The following is a 27,548-nucleotide window of genomic DNA, read 5'->3' on the forward strand; positions in this document are numbered from 1 at the left end:
TGTATCTGCCAGCCCTATGATCACCTTTCCATTCAATCAGTGGGAATCCCAAAATGTGCTGACGGTGAGAAAGACTGTCTTGGCACTGACTGGGCGGGTGAAGTTGCCTGTAGGGTGAACAGGTTCACGACACTACCCTGAATAGCAAGCCATCTGGAAGAGCCTGGCCTTCCAGATGAGGCGCTCGCGCCAGGCGAGGCATTCCTGTGCATGCATGATGGGCTGCAGAAGGCCAATTGGGTGACAGCACGGTCAAAGCAACCTTTCTAAATAAAAACACTGCAAACTATGAGAGCACTAAGTGCACTGTTTTTTATGCTGCACAAACCAACACATACCGTACCATTTCCAATTATTAACAATACGGAATGGCGATAAAGTGGTCAAAAAGTCAGCACAGGCTCTAAGTTGCTATAAGTGGCTGGCCAGTACAGAAAGGGCTCATTTCTTTCTGCAACTACATTCCTTCCATGCCAACAGCATAAATGCCATAATGCAAGCCATCACACAGGATGAACATGCCTCTCAAGAACTCACGGTCAGGACAAGCTGGCAGGCAGCCTTACGATTCTTCCTCCAGAACGAACTCCCACCAAATGTACTGGTTTAGATCACTACTTATGGATACCATAATCTCGCTACATTAGTAGGGCAACTGCCAGACCCACGTTGAGGCTTCAGTACCTTAATGTTCACATACTTCCCAGGGTTGGCCTGTAATGCTCGAGTTTTTTTTGCCAATCGGACAGGCGAGTCATTCATTTCAGGGAGGCTTGCAAGAGATGAGCTGGTCTGTTTTCACGACATCCCCAATCATCATATACTAGAGTGGAGGGCTTACTTCCCCCCTGCACAAGTAAGTCAACCAAGGCACAAGAATGCATCGGAAGAAAACTGCAGATGCAATTTTTCCAGCCCATATGTGCTGAGCAACATATCACCGGAAGATAATAAGCCAAATGCAAACGGTGCCACGGCCGGATACTATGCGCGATTGTTTCCCCGGGCAGTGGAAAGTTGTTGACCAGCTCAGATCCAGTCAGACATGGGTCGTGGAATGGGCAACACAGGTTGCCATGAACAACATGGAATCATCTGCACCTGCCTTCTAATGAAAATTTTCCTTCGAGCCTTACTTACACCAGCAGACCACTACGACACTAAAAGCAGCTGTTGTGGTACAAGTATAGCTTTGAACCATTTTCCTATAATCGAGCCACCCATGCGCGCGAAGCCGCTCGTGGTCGCCTTCTGGCCTCCCAAGAAAACCAACAGCGTTAATAAGATCAAGGACATCCCTATGTGCACTTTTTGCCCGGTTCGTTGGTTCTGCTCTGGTCTCCGACCGGGCAGGTTGGCCTGTAAAACTGCTGACTCAGTACACAGGACCATACAAAGAGCTTCGCGAGGCGACTCCCGTCACTCATGAAATCGCTCCTGCTGCCTCGTCGTTTTCATCCACCCCTCGAAACAGCGAAATCATACATGTCACACATCTGAAGCAGTACCACTCTCCCACTGACGTCCAGATGCGCCGGTACGGCGCCTTTACCGACGGTAGTTCTACAAGTAGGCTGCCACTGTGCAAATTGTCAATGCACGTATGTATCCGACGAATGAAGGTCGCTTGCTGCTCGAGCGACGAGCCAGACTGGCCAGTGCTGCAACCACTCTTGCAAATATATTTTGCAAGTAACGTGGGAATTTACAACACACTTCTTCATTAGCTTTACATAACCATCATCACATGGTGTTCCTCATCTTCATTGTTGGTGCATATAACCTTTGAGTCTGTTCTGTGCCTCGATGCGACAGTTTTTGGCCACGTCTACCAGGCCTAAAAAGGCGTGTAAAGGACTACATCTCAAGTTGTGGAGGTTACTCCTCGATTCCCTGTCCCTGCTCACCCGCTTTACTTCTTGGAGCTTCACTCAAGTCGTCGTTTGGGCTACGTGTCCACCAGCACGCCAAAGGACGAGCCCTCAGGTGCTTCTCCCTTTAACCCTCTGGCTACGACTGCCACAGCCACTCACTCTTGGATCGTCAGTGGACCCCCTTGCGAGCCCCCTCTGTTTTCTGAACTCTGAAATGAGAACACGGACTGGCTACACCAATATGACATAGTGAATGCAGCGAACTGTTGAGTCGATCCACACAATCTCCGCCACATCTCCTTTTATCTTACTGGCATGACGAAGACTTGGTTTTTTAATTACCAGATCGACTTTCCCGACTGGAACGTCTTCAAAGAACATCTGCGACAAGACTTTGCTAGTCCAGCAGTTCAAGCCAGCCTGGCAAAGAGAACTCTTGATGGTCGCAAACAACTACGCGAGTCTTATACCGCATATATCGAGGATGTTCTCTCTCTTTGTCAACGCGTCAACACCTTCATGACCGAGACAAAGTGCACCATCTGCTCAAAGGCATAGGTTCTGTTGCCTTCAATGCTTTGGTCGCAAAAGACCCAACTATTGTTGCTTGATTGATGTTTTATTTTATTTATTACATACTGCCAATACCTTTAGGAATTATTGCAGGAAGGACACAAACTATAAACAAATAAGGAAAAAAGACAAAGGAAAAAAACACTGCGAAATAACATAACTGTTTTTTCTTTTTTTTTCCTTTTTTTGTGTTGAATGGCAAAGTTAAGATAAACAGGAAAATTCACATTAGCTAAACATTTATACACAACTGTGAAATCTGTTTAGTGCTGACACATTATATCAATATACTTGCGATTATACAATCATAGTTACACATTAGTAGGTAAGCTTTACAAAAAATACGAAAAAAAATATACATTCTATGCACAAGTAGTGGAATGTGGGTAGCAGTATACCAATAGTAGTATACATCGCTAAGGAAAAACGCGAAATATTTGTAGTTTTATGTTTGTGCATCATGTAAATAATTTTCAAGTAGTGATAAAAAGGTAGTTAGTGAGGTGGTATTGGTAATAGTAGAAGGTAAGTCGTTCACTGTCGTATGGCTAGCGGAAAGAAAGTATTTAAAGCAATTTGTATGAAAGCGATATTCATTTAGGGTGTATGAGTGCTTTAGTAGAGTTATTCTTGTGTCAGAAATAGAGATATACCGTATTTACTCACATAATCCTCGCACTCGCATAATTCTCGCACCCCCCACATCGCCCTAGAAAGGTTGTCAGCCAATCTTCTCAAACCAGAGTCATTGTCGAGGCTGCGCAGATGGCACGCGCAGATGGCACGCGAACAGGTAGGTGCCTTGTAATAGCAAGCCCTCCGTGGCTTTGAAGGAACGCAGGTTCCTCGAAGGTTTCGGTGCGGGCAGGTAGTTATATTATCTTTACCTTTCTGTTTCGTTTTCTTCTAGATTTTTCCTTGCTGTTTTTCAGTGCTTTTGTTTTTGTGTTTGTTTTTTTTCTTACTCATGTTCTGCTCTTTGTGCCATTAGGTTTTTATCACATGGTTACTGTCTGCTCTATATATTTTCGTGCTCTGCGCAATAAACTCAGTTGGAAGTTAGCGCTTGTGTCTTTCGTGTCCTTCTTGTCTTTGGGTCGTCGTTTTGTTCTCGCGCTATAACTATCGTCATTGATGGTAAACTTTATTTCTTCAGAAGGAAACTGCGGACGATTCTGTTAAATAGCCATCAGCCCAATACTGACGTCCTACGCTTACCTTTTGAGGGCTCCTGTTGAGCGCCGACCGCTACCGCTACGCCCGCAACGCCCACAAGCTTCGCGTATAGTATTCTAATTCTCGACTATTTGCTTCCACTTTTCGTCTCAAATAAATCTTGCCTTGTGTTGAACCTCTGCTTTTATTGGTAAGTTCTAATTAGTACTTTGTAAAGCTTGCTGTAAATTGCTGGTGTGAGAATCCCGATTTGCGGCCACTTCGTTTTTTTTTTTTTTTTCGCTCTCTTTGTTTTCGTGGAAAGTTTTCCCCGCTTAATTCTCGCACCCCCCAACTTTGCATCAGGTTTCTGGCAAAAAATGTGCGAGGATTATGCGAGTAAATACGGTACTTAGAACTATCAACATTTAACTTGTTATGAATTAATTGATGAAGCAGTTTCAATCGGGCGAGCATAGCGCTGTTTTCAATTGCGAGTAATCCAGCCGATTTGATTAAAGCACTTGGAGAGTATGAGAGTTGATATTTATTGAAGATTAACCTTATTGCTTTTCTATGCACTCCCTCTATAATGGTGATTAATTTGTTAGTCGATGAACGTTATGCTGGGGTAGCATATTCTAATACTGATCTAACGAGTATTACAAGGTAGTAATTTAGTCTCACGGGGCGCTTGACGAAGGCGTCGCTTAAGAAAAAAGAGCCGCCCAAGTGCTGTTCAAGTGATGTTGTTCACATGGCAATCCCATCTAAGGTCAGACGTTATTGTTAGTTCAAGGTAATTGTGCTGCGCGACTACTGTTACCGGGTTATCGTTTATGGCATAAGAAAACTCATGTACGTGCCGTTTTCTTGTTATTCGCAAAAGAACCGTTTTTTTAACATTAAGGCTCATTTGCCAGTTAGCACACCATGCGAAAACCGACAGTGCACTATTCAATGCTACATGGTCAACTGGAGAAGTAATTTCTTTGTAGAGTATACAGTCGTCAGCAAAAAGACTTTTGTTGACTGGGATGTCCGTGGGTAAGTCATTGATAAAAATGAGAAATAGTGCAGGAGCCGAAACGCCACCCTGAGGAACACCAGAGGTGACATAAGTTTAGAACTGGTGTGGTTAATTTGTACAAATTGCGTCCGGTTGGATAGGTTGTTCTTTAACCATCCACTATGTGGGGTTTAACGTCCCAAAATTACCATATGATTATGAGAGATGCCGTAGTGGAGGGCTCCGGAAATTTCTACCACCTGGGGCTTTTTAACGTGCACCCAAATCTGAGCACACGGGCATACAACACTTCCACCTCCATCGAAAATGCGGCCGCTGCAGCCGGGATTCGAACCCGCGACCTGCAGGTCAGCAGCCGAGTACCTTAGCCACTATACCACCGCGGCGGGGCAACTACTGTTGCTGACAGTGTGGCTATGTGCCAGCGCCTAGATGAGCTCGAATCCGCACGGCTGCAGCTGGACAACTCTCCTGCAGCCATCCCTGACAACCCTGCTGCCAACCCCTCGTTACAAGCTACGATACGCGCAATGATATGAGAAAAACTGCAGTCGCTCGGTTTTTCAGCACGTCAGCTTCCTTCAGACACCCCTAGTACAAATTTACGGGGCGTCGTTAGGGAGGAGTTGGTGGCTATGACTGGTAATGCGTCCACAGACCCTCACGCCTCCAAAGACCCACTAACGTAAGCGCAAGTCGCCGCACTTACTCCAGCCTTCGTTCCATCGATGCCAACGACAACACACCAGCCTACCCGACGTCCCTGGCGCCCAGCACGCCAAACCATCCTTACTATGCACGACCGGCACCAGTACACCTGGCTTCCATAGTTCCCAACCCAATGAACCGACTTGCCCAACAAATCACTCTGCCAAATACCCAATCCTACTATCAGCCATGGCGCCCGACAAGACCTGCCTGCTACTATTGCGGATATCGTGGACACATCGCACGTTTCTGTCGCAAGCGTCAGCGAGACGAGCATTGTGGGTTTGACACTTATGACCGGAATGACTTTGCCACTGCGACCACTTTCCAGCACTGTCCTTACGCTATGCTTCCCGATCGCTCCTGCTCACCATCACCGACTCCTAAAATGGCTCCTCGCTACCGTAGTGCCAGGCATCGCTTGCCGTCTCCTCTTCATCGCCACTTTTACCTGTCTCAAACTAAATTACGCAGCTTCTGGGAAAAAAGCTGCATTTAGCGAAGTTCGAAAGATTCCTCCAGAACATCCTTATAATATAATTATCTGTTTTAGTGGAAGGCATAGAAGTGGAGGCATTAATATACACTGGTGCTAAATTGTTAATCATTCACAGAGATTTGTGTGCACGGCTCTGCAATGTTACTACGCCCTACGATGGACCAATTTCGCTCACTGCGCAAGAAGATGCCATTCGACCTTCTGCTATGTGCACTGTTTGCGTCTACATTGTGTACAATGTGCAATGCTTAGTTTGTGTGCTCAACAGCTAATATTAGGATGGGACTTTCTTTCAACGGCAACCGCGTTCATCTGCTGCCAGCAATGTGTTATCCACATGAACGATACCTCCTATTTGTTTCACGCAGATGACGCCACTTTGTTTTTATGCAGAAGAAGACACTGAGATACCTTCGCACAGTCATCGAATTGTTACACTTCCGTCTGATGTCACCGACAGCGGCGATGTGCTGGTACAACACTCCGTACACTGCGTCCACTGCGTCACCAGAGGGATAGCTTTCGCATCAGGCCTGGTACGTTTGGACGATACCTTCGCATTCGTTTGCGCATCAAATCTGACGTCTGGAAAAATTCTGCTTCAGAAGGGCTTAACGTTGGCTTGCGTTGCTCCACCAGATCCTGCTGAACGTTTCCCATTCATCTCCACCCTCAAAGCTACCATCAGTTCCAACCTGACCCCTTTGCAGACTCAACAGTTGCTTGCCTAACTGACTAAGCACGAAGCTTCGTTTGACGCCCATTCTCCCTATTGAGACAGACGTGCGTCACCACGCATCGGATTGAGACTGACGGTACGTCCATTGTTCGTCGTCAGCCATATCGCGTATCTGTAGCTGAGTGAAAGGTTACTGAAGAAAACGTTGACATGTTGAGACGGAACGTAATTCGCCCCTCTGCTAGCCCTTAGTCATCACCTGTCGTCTTGGTTTGAAAAAAAGATGGTTCTGTGTGCTTCTGCATTACCGTGTGCTGAACTAGATCACGCGCAAGGATGTATGCCCTATGCCACGTATAGATGATACCTTAGATTCGCTACAGGAAGCTCAATACTTCTCGAGTCTGGATCTACATTCGCGATACATGCAGATACCGATGCATCAGGATGATAAAGAAAAGATGACGTTTTCGACACTAGATGGACACACCCGCAACATCAGAGTGCATGATTGACGCCGTTCTGCATGGCCCGAAGTGGAAGACTTGCATGTGCTATTTGGACGACATCATTGTTCTCTCGTCAACCTTCTCTCAACACTTACACAGTTTAGACGAAGTCCTTATGTGCCTTGGTACCTCTGGCCTTCAGCTGAACGCGAAAAAGTGCCGTTTCGCCGGCAAGACAAGTAATGTTTAAGGCCACATTGTGAGTACCGATGGAATTCGTCCCGATTTCGATAAAATATCGACGGTTCTTCTTTTTCCTTGTCCCGAAAGGACATAGGACTTGCACAGTTTTCTTGGGCTGGCTTGATACTTCCGCCGATTCATACGAGACAATTGCGTCGATAGCGGCAGCTTTGCACAAATTACTCGATTGCGGTGTTCGCTTTGAGTGGTCTCCTGCCTGAAAATGAGCCTTTAGCCATCTTAAAAAATGCTCTCACATCTGAACCAGTACATTGCCATTTCGATGAAACAGCACCCACACTCCTGCATACTGACGCTAGCAGTTACGAAATCGGAGGTATTCTACTGCGATGAATCATCTGTGAAAGGGTCGTTGCATATGCAAGCCGCGTCCCGACCAACGCAGAGAAGAATTACACCATTACTGAACAGGAGTATTTAGCTGTCGTGTGGACGGTGCAGAAGTTTCGACCTTATCTACATGGCCGTCATTTTACTATAGTTACAGACCATCATGTCTTATGTTGGCTTGACATACTCAAGAATTTATCAGGATACCTTGGTCAATGGATTACACATATTCAAGAATATAACTTCACTATTACCTACAAGTACGGTAAAAAGCACCAGAATGCAGACGCACTTTCTCGCTGCACACTTCCTACACTGCCGTCCAGTGGTTCCGCTAATAACTTCAGCAATGAACACTTGCATAGTCCTACATATGTTTCGTCCTTAGCCCCCATTAATAAAACCCCTCCTGATGACCACGGCTCCATCATAATGCATCTACTCGCTGACGCTTACTGTAGACACACCATAGATCGCCTTCAGGAAAAATCACGACCGCCTAATGCTTGCTTTTGGTGATAGCTCACACAGTGCAATCTCGATAACCGCGTTCTTTATCGTCACAATTATCACCTCGATGGTCAACGCTGGGTGCAAGATGCTCGCTTACCTTGCAATGGTGAAGCCCTTGCTATTAGGTGACCGACGGGCTGACATCAACACACGAGGTGTCGCTTTACTTCTCATCTTGCTTCAGTCTGAAAAATTCGCTTGCCATCAGTTGAATATCGCAAGCACATTATGACTGAAACCACGCCATAAATGTAAAAAATAAAGTGCTAAATGTTGCGCATGCATATACAGCTGTCTGCACATGTGCACTAAACAAACTATGCAAGACACCAGAATGACTACCAAATTAGGCAACACGAAAAGGGTATTACTCCCATAACAAAAGCATACCTACAGAATACCTAGATAGGATGCTTAGAAATAATATGAAGCGATTTTAAGCAACTATGACCATTAATTTATAGAAGTGGCACAACACCTGTCCCACTATCTCACAAGCACACCAACCTGTAATCCATTATAGAATACAGGCTAGGAGGGGGCGAGTTGGTCTGGGTTCATACTGATGTATTACTACAGCATGGTAATAAATACAAAAAACGATATATGGACAGGACATGTACTGTACTCACATCTTCCACGTCAAATCTTTATCTTTTCCTTCATATACATTATCTCGCTGCAGTAATACATCAGTATGAACATTTCTCACACGAAAAGACTGAAACGAAGTAGTACAGAGCTATCTATGTCCAAATGTGCAAAGACAAAAGATTCTAGCAGAACTCACTTCCAGTCAGGATATACACAACACGCACCTATTAAGGTGTACAAGCGGCACAGCCTGACCTCTCTCGTACACCAACCATTCTAGTTCTTTTCTGTCTCTTCTGTCACTGCAGATGAAAATGGCCACCCAAGTTATGCAAATTTCTGTCCGTATACAAGATTGTGCAAGCCACATCAGTGTGGCATCACCAAATGCACTGAATTTGGTAAACCCTGTCTCAAGGTGCTAACTTTTCACGTAAATATTGTATATTCGTGGTCTCCCTTCCAGACTGTAGAGCACGACATGGCAAGCTACAGTTATCAGGGCAGTTTTGCGCGGTCCACCCCCCCTCCAATCAACCTCCCCCACTCCACAACGATACGATAAACACCTCCACATCTTTCAGAGCCTGTTGACGAGCGATCTTGATGTTGACGTTTTCACGAGATGGCTACAAATGTTGAGTACCGCGATTCACATTACATGAGTGGTTTCTGTTGTTGCTATATCATGCCCAATATTTGCAACCTTGTGACATGTGTGCTGCAAAGTTACGCCTTATATTCCACTTTTGAATGTCATAATTGACAGTTTGCCAAAATTTTTTTTCCCTGCAAAGTGCACATCCTCACCCAATTTTGCTGCGCACCCTACGACCATGTGGGCTTCACGCAACTCTGCCCTCTACCTCAAAACGTTGCCGACCTCTTGTCTAAAACATTGATCGCTTGATTATATTAAGGGTGAAGCTCCTAAAGCTGCGAGTCTGTCAATGCACGTTTTTTGCGACCAGTTCATAATCACCTGGTTGAATGACTCACTAAGAGGTGGCGCTAGTGTGAGTGACAGAACGAGAGAGACGGATGCACAGGGATGGACGGAAGCACAGACACTTTGCCCATTTATCATCATTCATTCCAAGGATATGGTGTAATTTTTTTTCTTGCAGCCCTCAATTTCAGGAACATTTCAGCCCCAGCCTTTGGTCTCACTGCCACTGGTACCATAGAGGCAAAAAAAAAAAGAATAGAGAATTTTAAGGCCTTTGTCATAAAGAGTTGTGCGACAATAGTGCCAATGAAGCCTGAAAAAAATTATGCATTCCTGTTATGTGGTTAGGCAAAGTACGGAACATAATTTGTTTTACTTAAGAGTGCTTCGACATGTTTGTTGTACAGAACTCTTTGACGTGATTATTAGACTATACAATACTCCAACTCTGAAACAAAATTCATCTTTTCATGCTAGTACTTATCTGAAAATTCTCAAAAGAAAAGAGAGAAGAAATTTTTATTAGCAAATGTATATACAAAAAGCCGTAGTTGAGTGGGGCCCCTGATATTGCTGCATTCAATCAGCAGGGAAGAGCTCGCACAGCAAAAAAGGAAGACAGTTCTTGGCTAGTGTTCTTCGCGAGTGCCTTGCATATAATTAAAATGCGCTCTCCTATATAAGACTTCCGCTGTTTCTGCGTTGTGAGACTGGTGGAGCTGCGAGGTACATGTCCAGGACACCTTTTAACAGCTCCAAATCTATTCCACAAAGACTTCCGCTCATCTAAACACCCGTTCACGGCGCCAGCCGCTGCCTGTGAGGCCTGAGCTCAGACTTCCTAACACCTACCGAAAAGTGCAACGCAAGAATCAAGATCGATGATTTATCAGTCACAATTTTCGTTACTCTTTCCAAGTGTAGTAAACAGGTCATCTTGGGTATGAATTTCTTGCAGGAGCACAGTGGCATGATAAATATACTCGTAGGTCTACTGACCTTCTCAGCAGACCATAGCGCAGGCCAGTAGTGCAAGTCCATGCACGTCATTGGCGTGAGTTATCATGCCGCCTCATCTCCGTCACGTGCAACACGCAGCATACTAGAGCTGATGTCATGGCACAAGTCTCGCTAGTGTAGTGTATGGGCAAGCAAAGGTCTTGCTGATGAACTTCTGCAACGAGGATCGACGAGGGTCGCATGCTTCGCATAAGGGTACGAGCACACTAGCGGGAAGCGTGCCGCCGCGGCATAACGCGCGTCTTCGCCGCCGAGCGGTGAAAAGCGGCACGCTGGCCACATCTGCGGGAGTCACGTGACAACAGTCTCGAGCGGTCTCACAGCGGCTAGCGAGATTTCGCGCGCTTTTTCGTCGTCTGTTCTGAGCTCTCCGACTTTACGGTGCAATCGTGTGAACAATGGCCGGCGACGACGACATCCTCGCAACGCTCAACGTTACCGTGATGGCGTGTCTGCTGTTGCTTCAGCGTCGCCGCTCTCGAAATGCGCCGCGAAGTGAGTGAATAAAACAGAGAATTCATTTGCGCTCAACACGCAATGAGCCACGCAATCCCCACTTACCTGTCAATCCAAACATAGATCCTATAATATCCCATCTGATCATTTTTGCTTCCTTATCTTTATAATCAGGCATCCTTTTGTCATATAAGAAGGGGTAGAGTCTAATCTCCTGTAAAAAGCGTTCGGTGTCCGTGGTGCCGTTGTCAGCGTGCTTCAGAAAACGACGGCGTGAGAAAAATGACAGACGAAAAAAAAAAAAAGAAAACAAGCTCCGTGCATTGCTATGGCGACAACCACGCATGTCGCTGATTGGCACTTTGCTTCGGCTTTATCAGCCAATTGGGCTGATAAAGACATTAGGTCCGAAGTCTAAGCAGGCTTTGAGAGAGGCAGTGAGCAAAATAATCATCGATGGTGAAGTTCCCGATGGATGGAAACTTAGCAGAATAAGCATGATCTATAAAGGAAAGGGGGACAAAGCTGACATAAACAACCATCGTCCCATAACAGTGACATCAGTGGTCTACAGGCTGGCGATGCAGATTATAAAGAAAAGACTGCAGGCATGGATAGAGGATGAGGCTACCGTCCTATAACAGTGACATCAGTGGTCTACAGGCTGGCGATGCAGATTATAAAAAAAAAACTGCAGGCATGGATAGAGGATGAGGGGGTGCTGGGGGAACTGCAGAATGGGTTTCGGAAACACAGGAGGTTGGAAGACAATCTGTTCTCACTGACGCAGTGCATCGAAATAGCAGAAAAGGAACACAGGCCCCTGTGCCTAGCATTTTTGGATATCAAGGGAGCGTACGATAGCGTGGTTCAAGAGGAATTGTGGGGAATACTGGACACACTAGGCGTGGAACATGTAGTCACTAATCTTTTGAAGGGCATCTATAAAGGTAACAAGGTAGTTATAAAGTGGGAAAAAAAGGTATCCAAGCCTGCAGAGGTAAAACGGGGGCTTAGGCAAGGGTGCCCCCTGTCACCCTTATTATTTATGATGTACCTACAAGGATTAGAGGCAAAATTAGAGGGAAGTGGACTGGGCTTCAACCTCTCTTTAGTCAAACAAGGAAAACTTATTGATCAGGCACTACCAGCATTAATGTACGCAGATGATATAGTGCTAATGGCCAACAACAAGGAAGATTTGCAGAGATTGATGGACATCTGCGGTAATGAGGGAGATAGGTTAGATTTTAGATTCAGTAAGGAAAAATCAGCAGTCATGATTTTCAATGACAACGAAGGTAGTGAGCTTAGAATACAGGAGGTCACGCTAGAGATAACAGATAAATACAAATATCTGGGCGTATGGATAAGCAATGGGACCGAGTACCTGAGGGATCACGAAATATACGTGACGACTAAAGGTAACAGGAATGCAGCAGTGATGAAAAATAGGGCACTGTGGAAAAATAGGGCACTGTGAAATAGGCCACTGTGGAAACAGCAGGTGGCCAACCCAAAAAGAACTATCGGTTAAAAAGAAAGTGAAGGAAACGAAGACTGACATGTGGAGAATGGGCATGATTAAGAAGTCCACACTATAGATCTATCGAACTTTTAAGGAGAAAATTGCCAAGGAAAGGATCTATGATAATACTCGGGGTAGTTCTCTACTGTTTGAGGACAGCACGAGAGTATTGCGAACCAAGACATATCGGGCCAAATCGAAGGGGTAGACACAGTATGCAGTGCGTGTGGAGAGGAAAAAGAAACTGCCGAACACTTGATAATGTTCCGTAAAGGGCTTCACCCTATAGTCCTGGATGATGGCGCAGAGTTTTTCAAAGCACTGGGGTTTAGGGACCGGGAGGGTAAAATAGACTAAGCGGGTAGACTTAACTAGAAGGAGGTTATGTGATTGGTGGCTAAAGTCAAGGCACGAGTGAAAATTAAACTCTTCACTGCAAAGTATGAATCCTCAAACTCACTTTTTAAGGGAAAAAAAAATATAGTGTTTGGTTTATTCAGTATTTCGGCTTGGTGGCGCTATCCACCGCCCGATCTAAAGAGTACAGCCATATCCATCCAGCGGCAGAAATAGCGCAAGGAGCGATTGGGTCGGCGGCAGATATTCCTCTATGCTCGGCAGAAAAGCGGCGCCGCTAGTGCGTTCGTGGCTTAACGCGGATTCCCACTTACGTGGGTTAGGTCGATTTTTTTTTAAGGCCACACGTGACAACTTCACTGTACAACAACTACATCAGCGCTGATATTTTTCAAGAAACCAACGTCAAATCACCTGCAGATATACAGCATATTGAAAAGGCATTGGTCATGATGTCGTCGATAGGTCTAAATCTCGTTTGACAACCTTACGCTAACGCTACGCCCGCAAGCTTTGCGTGCTATGTGCTGTTCAAATACCCATTCTTCTCAAGTTTGGTGCCTGCCGCAAATGAACTGTCTCGGCACTTGATGAACTAAACTTCGGGTAGCGCAGAGCATGCAGTCAAACACGCGACTGCCATTTCGTCTGTCCTGTTGCTATGGGCTACAATTTTGTTCAAAAGTCGTGAACCTACAAGCCCGAGTGAGTGAGTGAAACAACTTTATTGACGATCCGGCATAAAAGGGGAAGGGGTAGGGGGATTAAAGCGAGACACTAGCGTGCTCGGACGTCCCAGAGCAGCAACCTACTCGCGTCAATCCCGGGGGGGCGCCGCTTTCGGCCACTGGCGTTCCAGGATGCTAAGCACGTGCTGGACCACGTCTCTTTGGTTGCCTGGCTCTCGACTGATGATTTTGCTGCTTATGGCAGTTGGCATTACTTCTTGGTTACCCGGCGGTGGTGCACAGTCCCAGAGGAGGTGTCTCTGGGTGGCTCGCGCCTTCTTGCAGTGTTGGCATACATCAGTAGTGTAAACCTCCGCGCAAACGTGCTTTGCCCAGACGGGGGTCCATGTGGCTTGTACTTGCAACTGCCGTAGTGTGGCTGCTTCTCTGCATTGTAGGTCTCGATGAGGCGGTGGGTAGAGGCGTCTGCTTGTTCTGTACCACTGCAGAACGTCGGCTTAGGTTGTGATAAAATACTCTCCGTCTTCGGCATCGGGTCGTTGCGGCTCCGAGGAATGCGTTGACAGAGACCCACGGCTAGTTAGCGCGTGTGCCTCCGTATCTGCTTCCTCGTTGCGGTTCGGGCCCACGTCCAGCTCCCCGGCGTGCGCAGGGAACCACTTGACGGTAATGTTGGTTTCCGGTCTTGCTATAGTTGAACATACCCTTGCAGTGGTTCCATGGACGTTGTTTGTAGCAAAGTTGACTATTGCCGTCTTCGAGTCGCTGAGGGCCGTGCGGAAATCCGGGATCGCTAGTGCCAGTGCGATTGCAAACTCCTCGGCTTGCGTGGGCGACTTGCACCGTATGCTTCCCGACGTTGCGAGTACTCCAGTGTCTGCTGCGATGACTGCTGCTGCGTACGTGCTTGGCCGGTGGGGATACTTTGCCACGTCCACGTAGTACGCGCGCGGATCGTTGGCGTGACTATTTGTTGACACGCTGATTATGAAAGTGCTTTCACGGCGCTTGCACTTCCCGGTGACGATTTCGACCGTGCTGTGCTCGATGGCACCGTTGGGTAGCAGCTCGTGATCTATTGAAGTTAGATTCTTCTTTACCAAGGTGCAGACCCCCTGCCCTGCGCCTTTCCTAACTGTTCGTGCACAAGGGGGCTTCGCAAAGGATCTGTACTCCTGTAACGTCGGTGGGGTTTCACTGTGCGTTTCTTGTAGTATTATAACGTCGGGTCTCTCGGTGCTTTGCTGTATGTACTGTTGTAGCAATGCTTTTCTACCCTGTATGCTGTTGGGATTCCACTGCCATATGAGGAGATGATGCTGTTGTGTCTGTGCTCTGTTTCTGTGGTTAGCAGTGCCTGTTGCCATTGTCCCGTCCATTATTGCGGTAGGGTGAAGGCCTGTTGTGGGATTAGTCCTGACGCCATGAGCGCGTGTATTAGTGCATCCAACTTAGTCTGTATTCCTTGTATGGTAGACTGCATGCCATGTACGGGTGTCACCAATGTGTCGAGGCATGCATTGGTTGCATCGAGGCGATCATTAGTAACTTTGATGGCTTGGCTCAGGATTTCGTAGTTGGCTTTCATGGTCTGTTCTAGTCGATCTTGACGTTCTTCTAGGCTGTCCAGCCTAGCGTTGACTCTTCGTTCACGTGCGTATTCGAGCGCTCGCTTCTTGGGTGCCGGTTCGCTTGTCCTAGCAACGTCGATCGTTTCGGGTTCTGCGCTGTTAGCTTCCGTAGGAACTGGGGCTTGTACCTCCATGGCTGAGTGTGTTGTTTTCCGTTGGCGTTGGGGGTCTTGGTTGAATCTGCAGCGGCGACCTGTTGCTGCTGCACCTGTTGAGCAGTCACCTGTTGCTGCTGCTGCTGTGCATTGACGAGTTCGTTCAACTTAACGTTCATCTCTTGCATTTGAGCTCTCTGTTCAGCGATACATCGCTTGAGCTGGGCATTTTCATTGCGTAGTGACTGGATGGCGTTGTCCTTCGCTTCAGCTACGTGGTTGAGTGGATTGCGGTTCGCTGCTTGCGGGTTGACTGCCTGGGCCTCATTTATCACGTTGCCCGGTCGCTGCTGGTTGCGGTTGTAATTCCCTGCGCTTGCTGTCGGTGCTTCTGCCGTGGCTCGCCAATTGTCCCCTGCTTTTGTCCCGCTTCCTCGAGCGGCTGCGTCCTCTATTTGATAGACGTGCTTCGTTCTGTTGTTGCGGTGGCAGCTGCTGGAAGTCTTGCGACGAAAACGTTGACGCCGCGTTTCTGCGCTCCCATCTGCGCTGAGTAACTACGAAGGGCACCTTGTATTTGTTCGTACAGCCTTCCGTGCCCGTGGCGTGGGCTCCATTACACAGTTTGCAACGTGGCTTGCATCGCGCCGCGTGGTCTGCCGCCAGGTCAGGCGTGCCACACGCAAAGCAGATCTTGGTTTCCGGCGTGGGGCATACATCGGCTCGATGGCAAATTTTGCCGCATGTCTTGCATACGTTGTGTTGTCTGTATAATCCACACTTTACTATAATGGAGCCGTACTTTATGTAGTTGGGAACCTTTGTTCCTGCGAACAAAATGACGATGGAGGTAGTGTTTCCAATCCTGTGCGCTTCGAGGGCCTGCGGGTTTCCTTGGTTAACGATATTCTCATGCAGATCTTCGGCAGTGTTCTCTACTGCGATGCCACGGATTACTCCTTTCACTGTGCCGTGAGGCGCGGTGCAGTAGGCATGCGTTTCGTAGCTACGGCCCCCAATGTACAGGGAGCGTACGCTTGCGTAGTAACGTGCTCGTCCTTCATCGGGCTTGCTGATCACAATGATGTTCTGCGTGGGATTAGTACAAATCGTATCTGCTTTCACTGCAGTCTTGGGAACGTTGGCTGCTGTTATGACTGCGGGCATTACGATGTCAGCTTCGATTTTCGCTAGGAATAGCCCTCCTCTCGGTCGTATTACAATCTTCTGCTCTTCCCGCGGCAAATTCAGCGGCATGCGGGACGCTTTAGTGATTCTCGCTATCATACGTTTTGCTTGAGCTTCGCTAAATTGCGGAGTTGGCTTGCTGCTTTGGGTAACTTCGTTAAGCTGGGGCTTAAGTCGTTGGCTTACTTGTTTTCTGGAGAATTTCCATCCCGTGATGTCGCTTGGGTGTAAGTCGTTGCCGCGCACCGCGACTGCGGTGCGGCCGGTGCTGCTTAGCACCTCTTGGTCGTTTATCGTGTCGGTGGTCGTAGTCAACGTTTTTAGATACTTTTCAGTTTGCAAACTCGCTTCGAGAGGCGGTGTCGTTTTGTCGCCCTTGCGAAAGGTGGCGCTGGCGTTCCGTTGAGATCGGTTGGGAAGCAGTGAGTAGCGGCGACGCTTGCTTCAGACACGTGCTTTTGGTGTGTTGCTGGCGCTCGCACGTTCATCACGCCTGTACTTCCAGCTTGGACACGTTCTACAGTGGTATGAACTCTTTGCAGCGGATACCGTGAAGTGTCAGCGCGGATTCTCGACATGCCGACGTGCAGCGCGCCCGGCTGTCGTTCGGGGTATGCTTCGGCAGCTGCAAATCCCGGACCGCGACTTTTGTCAAGCCCCCAAAGGACCCCGACTTACAGAAGGCATGGCAAAACGCGATTCCACAGAATAACTTTAAGGCAACGCCAAAAACGTACGTCTGTGACATTCATTTCGAGCCTGTAGACATCATAAGCTACTACGAGCACACAGTGAACGGTCAAACCGTAACGATACCGCGAGGCAGATGGACACTGAAGGAGCGCGCTGTACCTCGAATTTTTCCGAACGTACCTAAGCATCTCTCAAAACCAACGGTGCCGAAGTCGGCAAGAAAGCCCCCCAAAGCGAGGTCAGTGGTTTCCGCCCAAGCTTCTTCCAGCCAAAGTGATAAATATTTGTATGACGAAACTGACGCATGTGATGGCATGGATGTTGATGAATGCACCGATGTTATCACGCTAGGAACTGCGCCCTGGCTTGCTGTTGTGCAGGGCAGCCCGACATTTGATTCGTGGAATGTGAGGGCTTCTACCATCCAAGTTATCTTCTACAATCTCGAAGAGTCTGGGGGCGTTGTGTACATTGAAAAGGCGGTTGTAATCCGGCAAGACTTGGCGACTGAAATTAGTTCAAGAGGTGTGCTTGTCCCGCCGTGCAGCTACATCGAGAAAGATGGAAACATTCCGACCCTGCTAACAAGCCAGAAGAATTTAACAATGTTTTTTCGCTACATCGATGCGCTCAAGATTTGCCCTGGGTGTAAATGTGAGCCGTTTCCAGGTATTTTATCGTCAAAGGCAGCCATGAAAAGGCAGGGTGTATGGCGAAACAAGAAATGCATGGTGCTGTCAGGTGAGCACTTGTGCCCTCGATGCAAAAAAAAACTTTGGTGATAGAATGAAGCGTCGTCCTAAAAAAAAAGCACAAAACAGAAGGCTGAACGTGAAACTCAAAACCTAAAGAAAAAGGCCATCAGGGCCACTGTGTTTCGCGAAAGAGCTAGAAGAGAAGCGTCTACACTGAGACGCCGTTTGTCTAAAGCTTCAGCGAGCAAAGTTGAAAAAGCAGTGGAAAGTCTTCCGCAAGCACAGCAACTTGCTTTTAGGTCAGCATTGAAAGTCGCAAAGGCGAAATCGCCGCGAGGAAGGCGTTATGAACAGGAATGGCTCACGACTTGTCTTCTATTGAGAATTTCAAGCCCAAGAGCTTATAGACTAATGTCAAAAATGAAGCTCATGCCACTTCCAACAACCACAAGGCTGAGACAAATGATGAAAGGAATGCCATGTGAATTCGGCTTCAACAAGGTATCTCTTGACAGTATTGGGGCCTTCATGATGAACAAAGCAGGAGTACAATGCTACGGAACGCTAGTACTGGACGAGATGAAGGTGCGAGAGGTTGTCGCATTTAACACGAGTACTTACAAGGTTGATGGCTTCGTTGATTATGGAGATGGTCATGACTCGGAAACAACAGCCGACCACGCTTTGGTAGTCATGTTTGTGCCTTTATTTCACTCCTGGGTGCAACCAATTGCAAGTTTTGCTACGAGACATGCAGCCGCTGGAAGAGTGCTAGCTAGGCTTGTTTTAGAAGCCATTTTGCAGTTACACAAGCACAATGCAACAGTCGTTGCTGTTATCAGCGATGGTGCCAGCACCAACAAGGCCATGTGGTCATGTTTTGTTATCAAAGGCAAGCTTCATGAAACGAAACACAGAGTTGACCATCCTTGTGTACCTGATCAGCAGCTCTACTTCCTGTGCGATGTACCGCACATCATCCAGTGCATAAGGAACAATCTCATGCACCACAAGTATGGCATGGTAAGTAGATTAGAATGTTTTTACTTATTTTTCATGCGTGAGCAACTCTGAATTAAGGAGTGGCTTCTGCAATGGAACACCTTTCTTCGTCTCATTGTTGTTTTTAAACATTGCAGATCGGTGAACATAAAATCAACTTTGACCACTATCGAAGACTCCAAGAAGTAGATGGGAAACAGCAGCTTCAGGTGGTTCCGAAATTGACAAAGAAGCACGTGAGCCCAGACAATCTGCGAAAGATGAACGCGAGTCTGGCTGTACAGGTAAACAAAAATGCCCTATCTACCATATTTAGATGCCTTTCATAGTTGACAACTGCTTGTTTATATGCATAAATGTTTGTTTATAAAAATAAAGCCGCAAATTTTTCATATATGTTGTTCTCAGCTTTTCAGCCGAAGCACTGCCATTGGGTTAAAAGTGTACCAGCCGTTAGAGGAGTCTGACCTGAAAGACTGCCATGGAACTGCTCAATTCACCCTCATGGTGAACAACCTGTTCGATGCCCTGAATGTGAAGCTTCCGAAGTTTGGAATAACAAGTTCGTCAAAGGAAGTTGAGGTAACGATAATACTTTACAGCATCTGTTGCACTGTTGTGAAATAGTACAGATAATGCTTCATAACATCTGTTGCATTGTTGTGAAATTAATTTGCTCACTGGCTTATTTTGAAGGTCATCCAGGAGTTCCTTGATGCTGTAAATAAGACCAAGGAAAACCATATCACCAATGGGACAGTGATGTTTACATCGCAAGTTACAATGGAGTCGCTTCATGTTACGCTTGCATCAGTACGGGACCTCATAACGGATCTCTCTAAAGGAGCGCGTTATGTGCTCACGGGCAAACCAAACCAGGATCCTTTAGAGGTAAGCCGTTTGTTCTTTTTGTTTATCACGTTCATGTTTGCACACATTGCTTTTATAAAAAAACACGTCTTCCTTTTTTTTCAGAGGTTTTTTTGATTTGACAAGAAGTTATGGAGGGGATGAGGATCACCCTACCCTAATCAGCTTTGCACACATATATAGGCTTCCGAGCCTGTATACACCAATCAGCACTTGTGTCACTGGGAACGTGAGTGATGAGCAGACTTTTGTGCTTGCCACTGTTGCAGACAGCATGAAAAGGGGAAGAAAGGACACACTGTCGTCCCACGAAAGACTCCAGGAGGCTATTCGAGCGAAGTTGGCTGAAATCTCTTCTACTGCACAGAATGAAACACCGACAGCACCTGATCATGGGTACTCCAAACCCACAAGCACAGGACTGTGTTATTTACTACTTGTGCGGCTATCTTGTCCGCTCTTACCTCAAGCATCAGAGGTGTTCTGACTGTGTATGTAATATCCAGTCCGAAAATGCGGAGTGCCCGGAGGCATTTCTCACTTTGGAGAGGGAATTTAAGCACGGGAGCCTCAAATTGCCTCTCCAAAGCACGGGAGCCTCAGAGACATTTTGGAGCCTCCTCGACGCTCTTGAGGACTGCAACATTACTAGTGTGGGCTGTTCTGTTCACAAGGTCACCACTACGGCAGAGCTGCTTCTCTTCTGTATGTTTCGAGGCATCTAAGCCAAAATTTCGGATGAGCTGCAAAAGAACCGGCTCTGCTCGGAGACATTTAGGAGCCTCCTCGACGCTCTTGAAGACTGCGACATTACTAGTGTGGGCTGTTCTGTTCACAAGGTCACCACTACGGCAGAGCTTCTTCACTCCTACATAGTGCTAACACTGCATTTCGCTGCCAGAGATACTTGTAAAAGCTTGAGCTCTTCAGAAAAAGTCGCATCTGCTAGAAAGAAAGTGAAGCTGATGTGAAGGCTTGCAGTACAACTGTGACCACTTAACCCTTGTAAATATGTCCCTGTAAGTAATGCAGCTGCTGCTTTCAGTTTCACGATGTCAAATAAAAATTACAAAACAATTTTTTTCTGGCTTCCTTGCTGGTTCTTGATTTTCTAAGCTTTTCAGCGGATTTTGGCCGTGTAACACATGTTCTGGTAAGGTTAGAATATCGCTGAGCATTACGGGATCCTGGGGCGATTTGCACATATACTGGCCAAAAATAAACGCCGGCTACAACGCGAACAGGAATGAAGGTAAGCGCGCTGTACAGTTTGCCTTTTCTTTTTGTCATGTCTTACGTGCTGTTTGTTTCTAGTTATAATGTTGCAAAAAAAACGAAAAAGCTCTTTTCGGTAAAAATTAAACGCGAGCGAAGTTTCACTTCTGCTTCTCAAATAAAAGAGTTAACCACCGCAATAGTCTCCTGTCGGCACCTTTCCCGTTGTAGCAGTAGCAGACGACGCGCCGAGATCGATCCTAACTAAGGTCCCTAGATGAAACAAGTTTCCAAGGTAGCGACACCTTTCCCTTTCCTCTTCGCCTATGTTCCTGAAGCGCCCCCTAGAAGGTTTAAAACTTTCATTCAAAAGCGAATGTTTCGATTCTGTTGCTACGGTGAATAGATGTAAATGAAACAAAATGGAACGAAATAAGACGTAGAATAAACAGTTACCTTTATGAACATATGAACATAAACGGCACAGCACAAGAGCAAGCGGGATGTGCGTTACTCAACCGGCAACGTTGTGCAGTTCTATACTGTACACCACTAGCCATGGCATCTCCCGTAGTACATTTTAATTCCACGGCCGCGGTATTTCGTCCAGTTTTAACTAGTCCACTTCTCAGATTGTGTTTTGTTCGTCTGTGACACAGTGAATGTGCTTCTTGCTGGATCCTGTAAGTGGACACAGGGCGCGACGTTGTGACGATTGATTACAACCGGCTTGTGCACACGCAAGAAAAACTACGACCAAACTGGTACGAACACTTGTCCAGCAGCACTGCGATGACGTTTTTTTTTTAAATGTGCCCATTTGGACAATCGTGATGCCAAGTGATTCTGATACGGTGCTGGGAACTTCCTGAAAAGTGAGAGTTCTACTGGTGCGGTGTCTCGAAGCAGCGCGTTTCGGCTCAAGCGGGAACTGGTCAAGAGTGAAATGTTTCTGAAGGTGCGTTGATTACAACCTACAGCTGCTCTGTATACGTGCATACCCACATGTATTTGTACCAACTGGCATGCACTAGACACGCATTAGACGCGCGCCTGGTGTTTCAATAAAAACCAACAAGTGAACTCGCTTCGCAGATCCGCGTCGACATACGTTGACGGAGTTGCACGAAAGCATTCGCGTGAAATGGTTCATAGTTGCACTTCATGGTGCGCTTCATCTTGGAAAGCATGAGGTAAGTTGAACAGAGCGAAACCATTTTCTGTTGTTTACGGCAACGCAACATTGCTGAAAAACGCAGATGTTGCATTGAACGAGCATGGCGAAACAATCTTGGTCGACTTAGCGCGCACCGAAACGCTCCTGCTCTTCAGTTTATGTTCTGGCTACGATTTTGTCTTTGGTCACGGCGAGAATCCGGCTGGGGCCATATACGCATGCGTGCTCGCTTTGAACCTTTTGCATATTAATAAATAACACCACCAGCCATTTGCAAGATCACGTGCAAGTAATGCACCAATTACAGACGCGGGGATGGCAGAGAAAAAGAGGAGTAATCGAGAGAGTGAGGAGGACGGATCGAGAACAATGAGTGACGCTACCTTGTTTCATCTAGGAACCTTAACTCTCCTTACCGCGCCTATTCAATTTCGGTCAATCTGATCGATGGGTTCAAGTTGAAATTCCCGCGCCCCAACGCGCCTAATGGACATGAGGCACCATCTGAAATGAAGCTCAGGAAGCACACAACCCATGTCAGTTTCGGTTTCCGGAGACCCGGTGATTTTTGACCTTGCTTGGAAGATAAGCGAGCGTCTGGCGATAGCGGCAGCCACGGCGTCGGCGTCGCGCGCTGGGTCTGAAAGGAATCGTCGTGTTTCTCGTTATTCTAGTGTTGTTACAGTAGATTTTTTGGATGAAAGTGGTAGCAGTGGCCCTGAAGAAGATTCCCTATCATCGGAGTTTAGCACAGACAGCGATGAGGCCCTCAACACACCGGGAACGTCTTCGTCAGCTCGACGGCGAGTTTTTTTTACGGGATTTATCGCGTTGTTGAGCGCCCGCGAGGGGACCGAGCGTGTTGTCACAGTTATTATCTCTATCCGCAGGGTCTCTACGTCCTATGGGCGCGATTCAATGCCTCCCGCTGCACAGCGCGTGCAGTTTTGTCCAAGACGGAAACCGGGAGTCGATCTGGGCATAGCGCGACGGAGCAGCGCTAGTCGGTTTCTTCGAGCCCTGGATGTTTTTCACAACGGAACTCGTCACAGCGATGTGCGAGAACACAAATAAATACGCCTGGGCGCACATTCTCGAGAAACCAACGTACTCGGAACGCGACGGATCGTGGAAAAATGTTTCCCCAGATGAAATGATGAAGTTCATCGGACTCCTCATCTACATGGGGATAGTGCAACTGCCTCGCCTGCACCTCTATTGGAGCACAGCAGAGTTGTTTTCTGGGCTAATCCCACGTGGGGTTATGCCAAGAAAACGTTTTTTCTCCTTCCTCGGTATGCTGAGCGTGACGGATCACGAAGCTACCAATCCCGCTACAGACGGCAAGCTGCACCGAATTGCTTTTTTACTTCGGCACATCAATGATGCATCTGCGCTCCATTTTCAGCCAGACCGTTACGTTTCGGTCGACGAAAGAATGGTGAAATCTAAAGGCCGTTCGGGAATACGACAGTATCTTCGCGACAAGATTGTCAAGTGGGGATACAAGCTGTGGGTCCTCGCCGACTCCAATTCCGGCTACACAGTGCAGTTTAGTGTCTACACCGGGAAGCGTGAGACATTGAGCGTAAATGGACTCGCATTTGATGTCGTGACTAGCCTGTGCGAAATGTATTTTGACCAGGGATACACACTATTCATGGACAATTTTTACACGTCCACGTCTCTTTTTTTACACCTCCTGGAGCGGAAGACTCTTGCTTGTGGAACGACACGGAAGGATCGTCGCACGTTCCCTGCGGAATTGAAGGACTCCACATGGGAGAAAAAGGCCAAGAGGGGAGATGTTCGCTGGCTGCGGCATCAAGGCGTCCTGTACCTTCAATGGAAGGACAGACGCGCGGTGCACATGATGAGCACTGCCCATACTGCGAACAGCCATGTGACTGCAACACGGAAAGTAAAGGTCGCTGGCCAATGGAAGAAAGTCCCAATTAGGAAACCAAGACTAATTGAAGAATATAATGCAGGCATGCTTGGAGTAGACAGGTCAGACCAGCTCATCGCATCGTACAATGTGTTGATGAAGTGCATCAGATGGTGGAAAACTTTGTTCTTCCACTGCATCGACATCGCTGTTGTGAACAGTTTTATTCTTTTTGAGGCCCATAGGAGAGAGCACCCCGAAATTCCAGAACTGCACCGAGCGCCTCGTTATGACCAGCTTGCCTTCCGAATGGAGCTCGTGAAGCAGCTACTGGGAATTGAAGCCACAGGTGTTGGCAGCGCCCCTCCCCCTCGAGAGTCTGCGCACAAGCCAAAAGTGATGGAAACGAGGCGCAACTGCAAGCTCTGCTATGCGAGCCGCAAGGTTGAGCACAAGACGAGTGTCTTTTGTGAAACGTGTGGCGTTTACTTGTGCTTCATCGCGACCAGAGACTGCTTTGGTGAGTGGCACCGCCACTACAAGGGATAACATTTTTGTGTGGTCTCGCAGTTGTTTACGCGTACTCTTGTAACCTCTGTGGTCTTTAGAAGTAACTACTACTACCTAACCAGTGTATATTCAGAATTTGTATTGCCATCTTTTCGCTTGTTACACCCACTTTTTTTGAAAAAAAAAAAAACTTGTGTCCTTGAGAATTTTTTGTTATTTTTTTATTCTTACTGTGTAATAAAAACTTGTTCTAAATTTATTGAAATAACTAGACCATTCATTCCTCTACATTTTCATGGGCTGCAGAACATCTAAAATATTTTTATCTGCGGATAAAATTTTTTTTCTTGCACCCTCAGAAAATTGTCCCGTAATCACAAGTGCTAACTTTTTTTTCTGCTGTGCTAACAATTTTTTTATGTGTACTGTTGAAACTTTTAGGATAGTTAGCTATGTAAATATGCCACAAAACGCATATCTTGAATTTTTTTTACCGAGATATTTGTGCCCACCATGCTTACTTTTCCACATTTTTTTTGCGGTTGGTGCGAAAAATTTGTTGTTTGGGATTTTTTTTCTGCTATTGTGTTGCAAACACATGTTTTGTATTTATATCATTAAAAAGTGCATTTATTTGTCTACATTTTGGTATACTACAATTAACAAAAAAAACATTGTTATATAACGATAAACTTTTTTTTCTGCACCACATGACAACGGGTCTTTTCCTGGCGGTAAGGAAAGAGTTAATCCTAACGCTACCGCAGCGCCACCGCCTGGTTGGCGATTGCGGTAAGCCGCCCCACACCAGTGGAATGCCGCGCGCTTTGCCAACTGAAGCTATCTAGGCAAGGTTCCTTTTGGCGTTGCTATAGTGCCTAGAATATACTGGCTAGTGCGCGGAGCGCGCGCATTCCGTACGAGAGAGGGTGGCCCCGCACGTGATGACTGCGCGCAGTGGCCGCAAGTGGCGCTGCCGGACGAGTGGGTGCATGAGAGCCGCCAAGCTCCTGTCGTCCCATGCTTTGCTCAGCGTTTGACAGCTGTCAGTGTTCGACCTGTTGTAGTGTCAAGTTCGTCGTCGCAAAATGTGGGCAGCAACGTCCCGAGATGTTGAAGGCTAAGCGGCAATGCAAAGAAAGGACGTGTTTTGTGCCGCTGTGCCGGAGCGGATATCGTTCGAACGAGGAAAAGGTGTCTTTGTTCACCGCACCGACGGACCCAGCACGGCTTGCAGAATGGGAGAGCAAAATCAAGAGAGCAGACAGGAGACTGACGCCGAAGGCTGTCGTGTGTGAAAGACATTTTGAGAGTGGCTACATCGAACGATATTTTCAGACTACGGTGAACGGTGTCGTCAACGAAATCGCCCGAGACAAGCCACGTCTGAAGCCCGATGCTGTCCCTACGGTCTTCGAAGATTATCCGACACATCTTGTACCTAAAAAGGCGGTGAAACGAAAGGTGAGAAACATTTGCGAGCAAGAACCGGCACCTAAACAACAGAAGCGAAATGTCGAGCTGGCGGACCCCGAGTAACCACAAGGGTGTGCTTGCAGACCACGGGATGGTTGTGCTGTTTCAGCCCTACACCGGTAAGTTGTTTTAAAAAGAGACTACTGTCAAACACATGACATAAGTAACATGGTAATCTTGCACCATCATTGTTCTTGCCCATTTTTTAGCGAGTTGGACAAATACTTGGCGTTTTTGCCTCGAAAGGCAATGTTCAAGCAGCTACACTTGCAAAAATCATAGTAGAGTACACCGTCCTGGCTGAACGAGCGGGCTTGTATGTTGACTCCGTGACCTGTGACGGGGCCAGCTGGAATCGCAGCATGTGGCGGATCTTTGGCATACATGGTGAGCAAATTATTAATTTCACTCACTTAGCATTGTCGGCCTGTGTGTAGGCATAATGGGCATTTGGAAAGCAATGTTTTAGCTACTTGAAATTTTCATGTAGTCATCTAAGAAGCTCTCTTCATCTATTGTGTAATTAGAAGCTCTTAAAATGTGTATAAATTATAGGTGGAAACAAATTCATAACACAGAATTGCGTATATTCAGATTTCTTGCCAATATATTCAAAAGCTTAAAGTTAGAGGTCCTGCACTCCTGCTACCGTGATTAAGATTTCTAAAATGTGCTGCTCTATTAAACTCAATTAAAATTCTGTAAGTGAAGCCTACATTGTGTCTTTCTCACGCTGGCTTTCAAAAGTCTTGTTCTCGCATCATTTCATACTTGACTAATGCACAAAATATGTTTTTATGGGTTCTGCTATTCACCTGAGGAGCAGCACGAAAAAAAAAAAAAAAAGCTTTGAAGCCTGGTAACCCAGATAAAAAGTTCCTGGAAGTTCCTGGGCAGACAAAAGGCTGAATCCGAAGGCTGTCGTGTGAGAAAAGCATTCTGAGAGTGACTCCATCGAAATACTTTTCGGATTAGGGTGAACGGTGTCGGGAATGAAATCGCCGTTTAGGCAAAAATTTCAAATATTATTTATCTAAAAAATTGAAAATCCATCCATCCATCCATCGTTGGATGGATGGATGGATGGATGGACGGACGGATCCATCCATCCATCAATTAAAACGGAGAGGCCGTTTTAATTAACGGAATGAACCGCACCTAGCAGAATTAAGAGGCTGTTTTAATTAACGGAATGAACCGCCTATTACAGAAGTCGAGGCGCGTTCTCTGGCTGTGTGCGCAGCTGTGCGATTAAGATATCGCGTCTCAGTATTAGGGATTACGGGGAAAACTGAATAGAGTCGCAGGAGGTGATGCGCTGCCCCCCTCCCCCTTACTTTTCTTTTTTTTTCTCTCTCTCTCAGCTTATTGTGTCGCGTTGACCGCACGCTACGACGGGGGACGCTACGCTTCCCCTAGCTGTGTCAGCACAAGACATATC

At 46.9% G+C, this 27,548-nt stretch overlaps 1 protein-coding gene across 1 annotated transcript in view; it reads right to left on the reverse strand.

Annotated features, from left to right (window-relative positions):
- Nucleotides 1-27,548, reverse strand: part of LOC142791309 (uncharacterized) — a 129,130-nt gene that overhangs the window by 98,996 nt on the left and 2,586 nt on the right. The window contains exon 2 of the mRNA XM_075885473.1: nucleotides 8,172-8,259. Within this exon, the coding sequence (XP_075741588.1) occupies nucleotides 8,172-8,248 (77 nt within the window). The 5' untranslated portion in view covers nucleotides 8,249-8,259. The remainder of the gene's footprint in view (nucleotides 1-8,171; nucleotides 8,260-27,548) is intronic.

The sequence above is a fragment of the Rhipicephalus microplus genome, unplaced genomic scaffold, assembly GCF_043290135.1.
Source record: "Rhipicephalus microplus isolate Deutch F79 unplaced genomic scaffold, USDA_Rmic scaffold_160, whole genome shotgun sequence".
Taxonomy (NCBI): domain Eukaryota; kingdom Metazoa; phylum Arthropoda; class Arachnida; order Ixodida; family Ixodidae; genus Rhipicephalus; species Rhipicephalus microplus.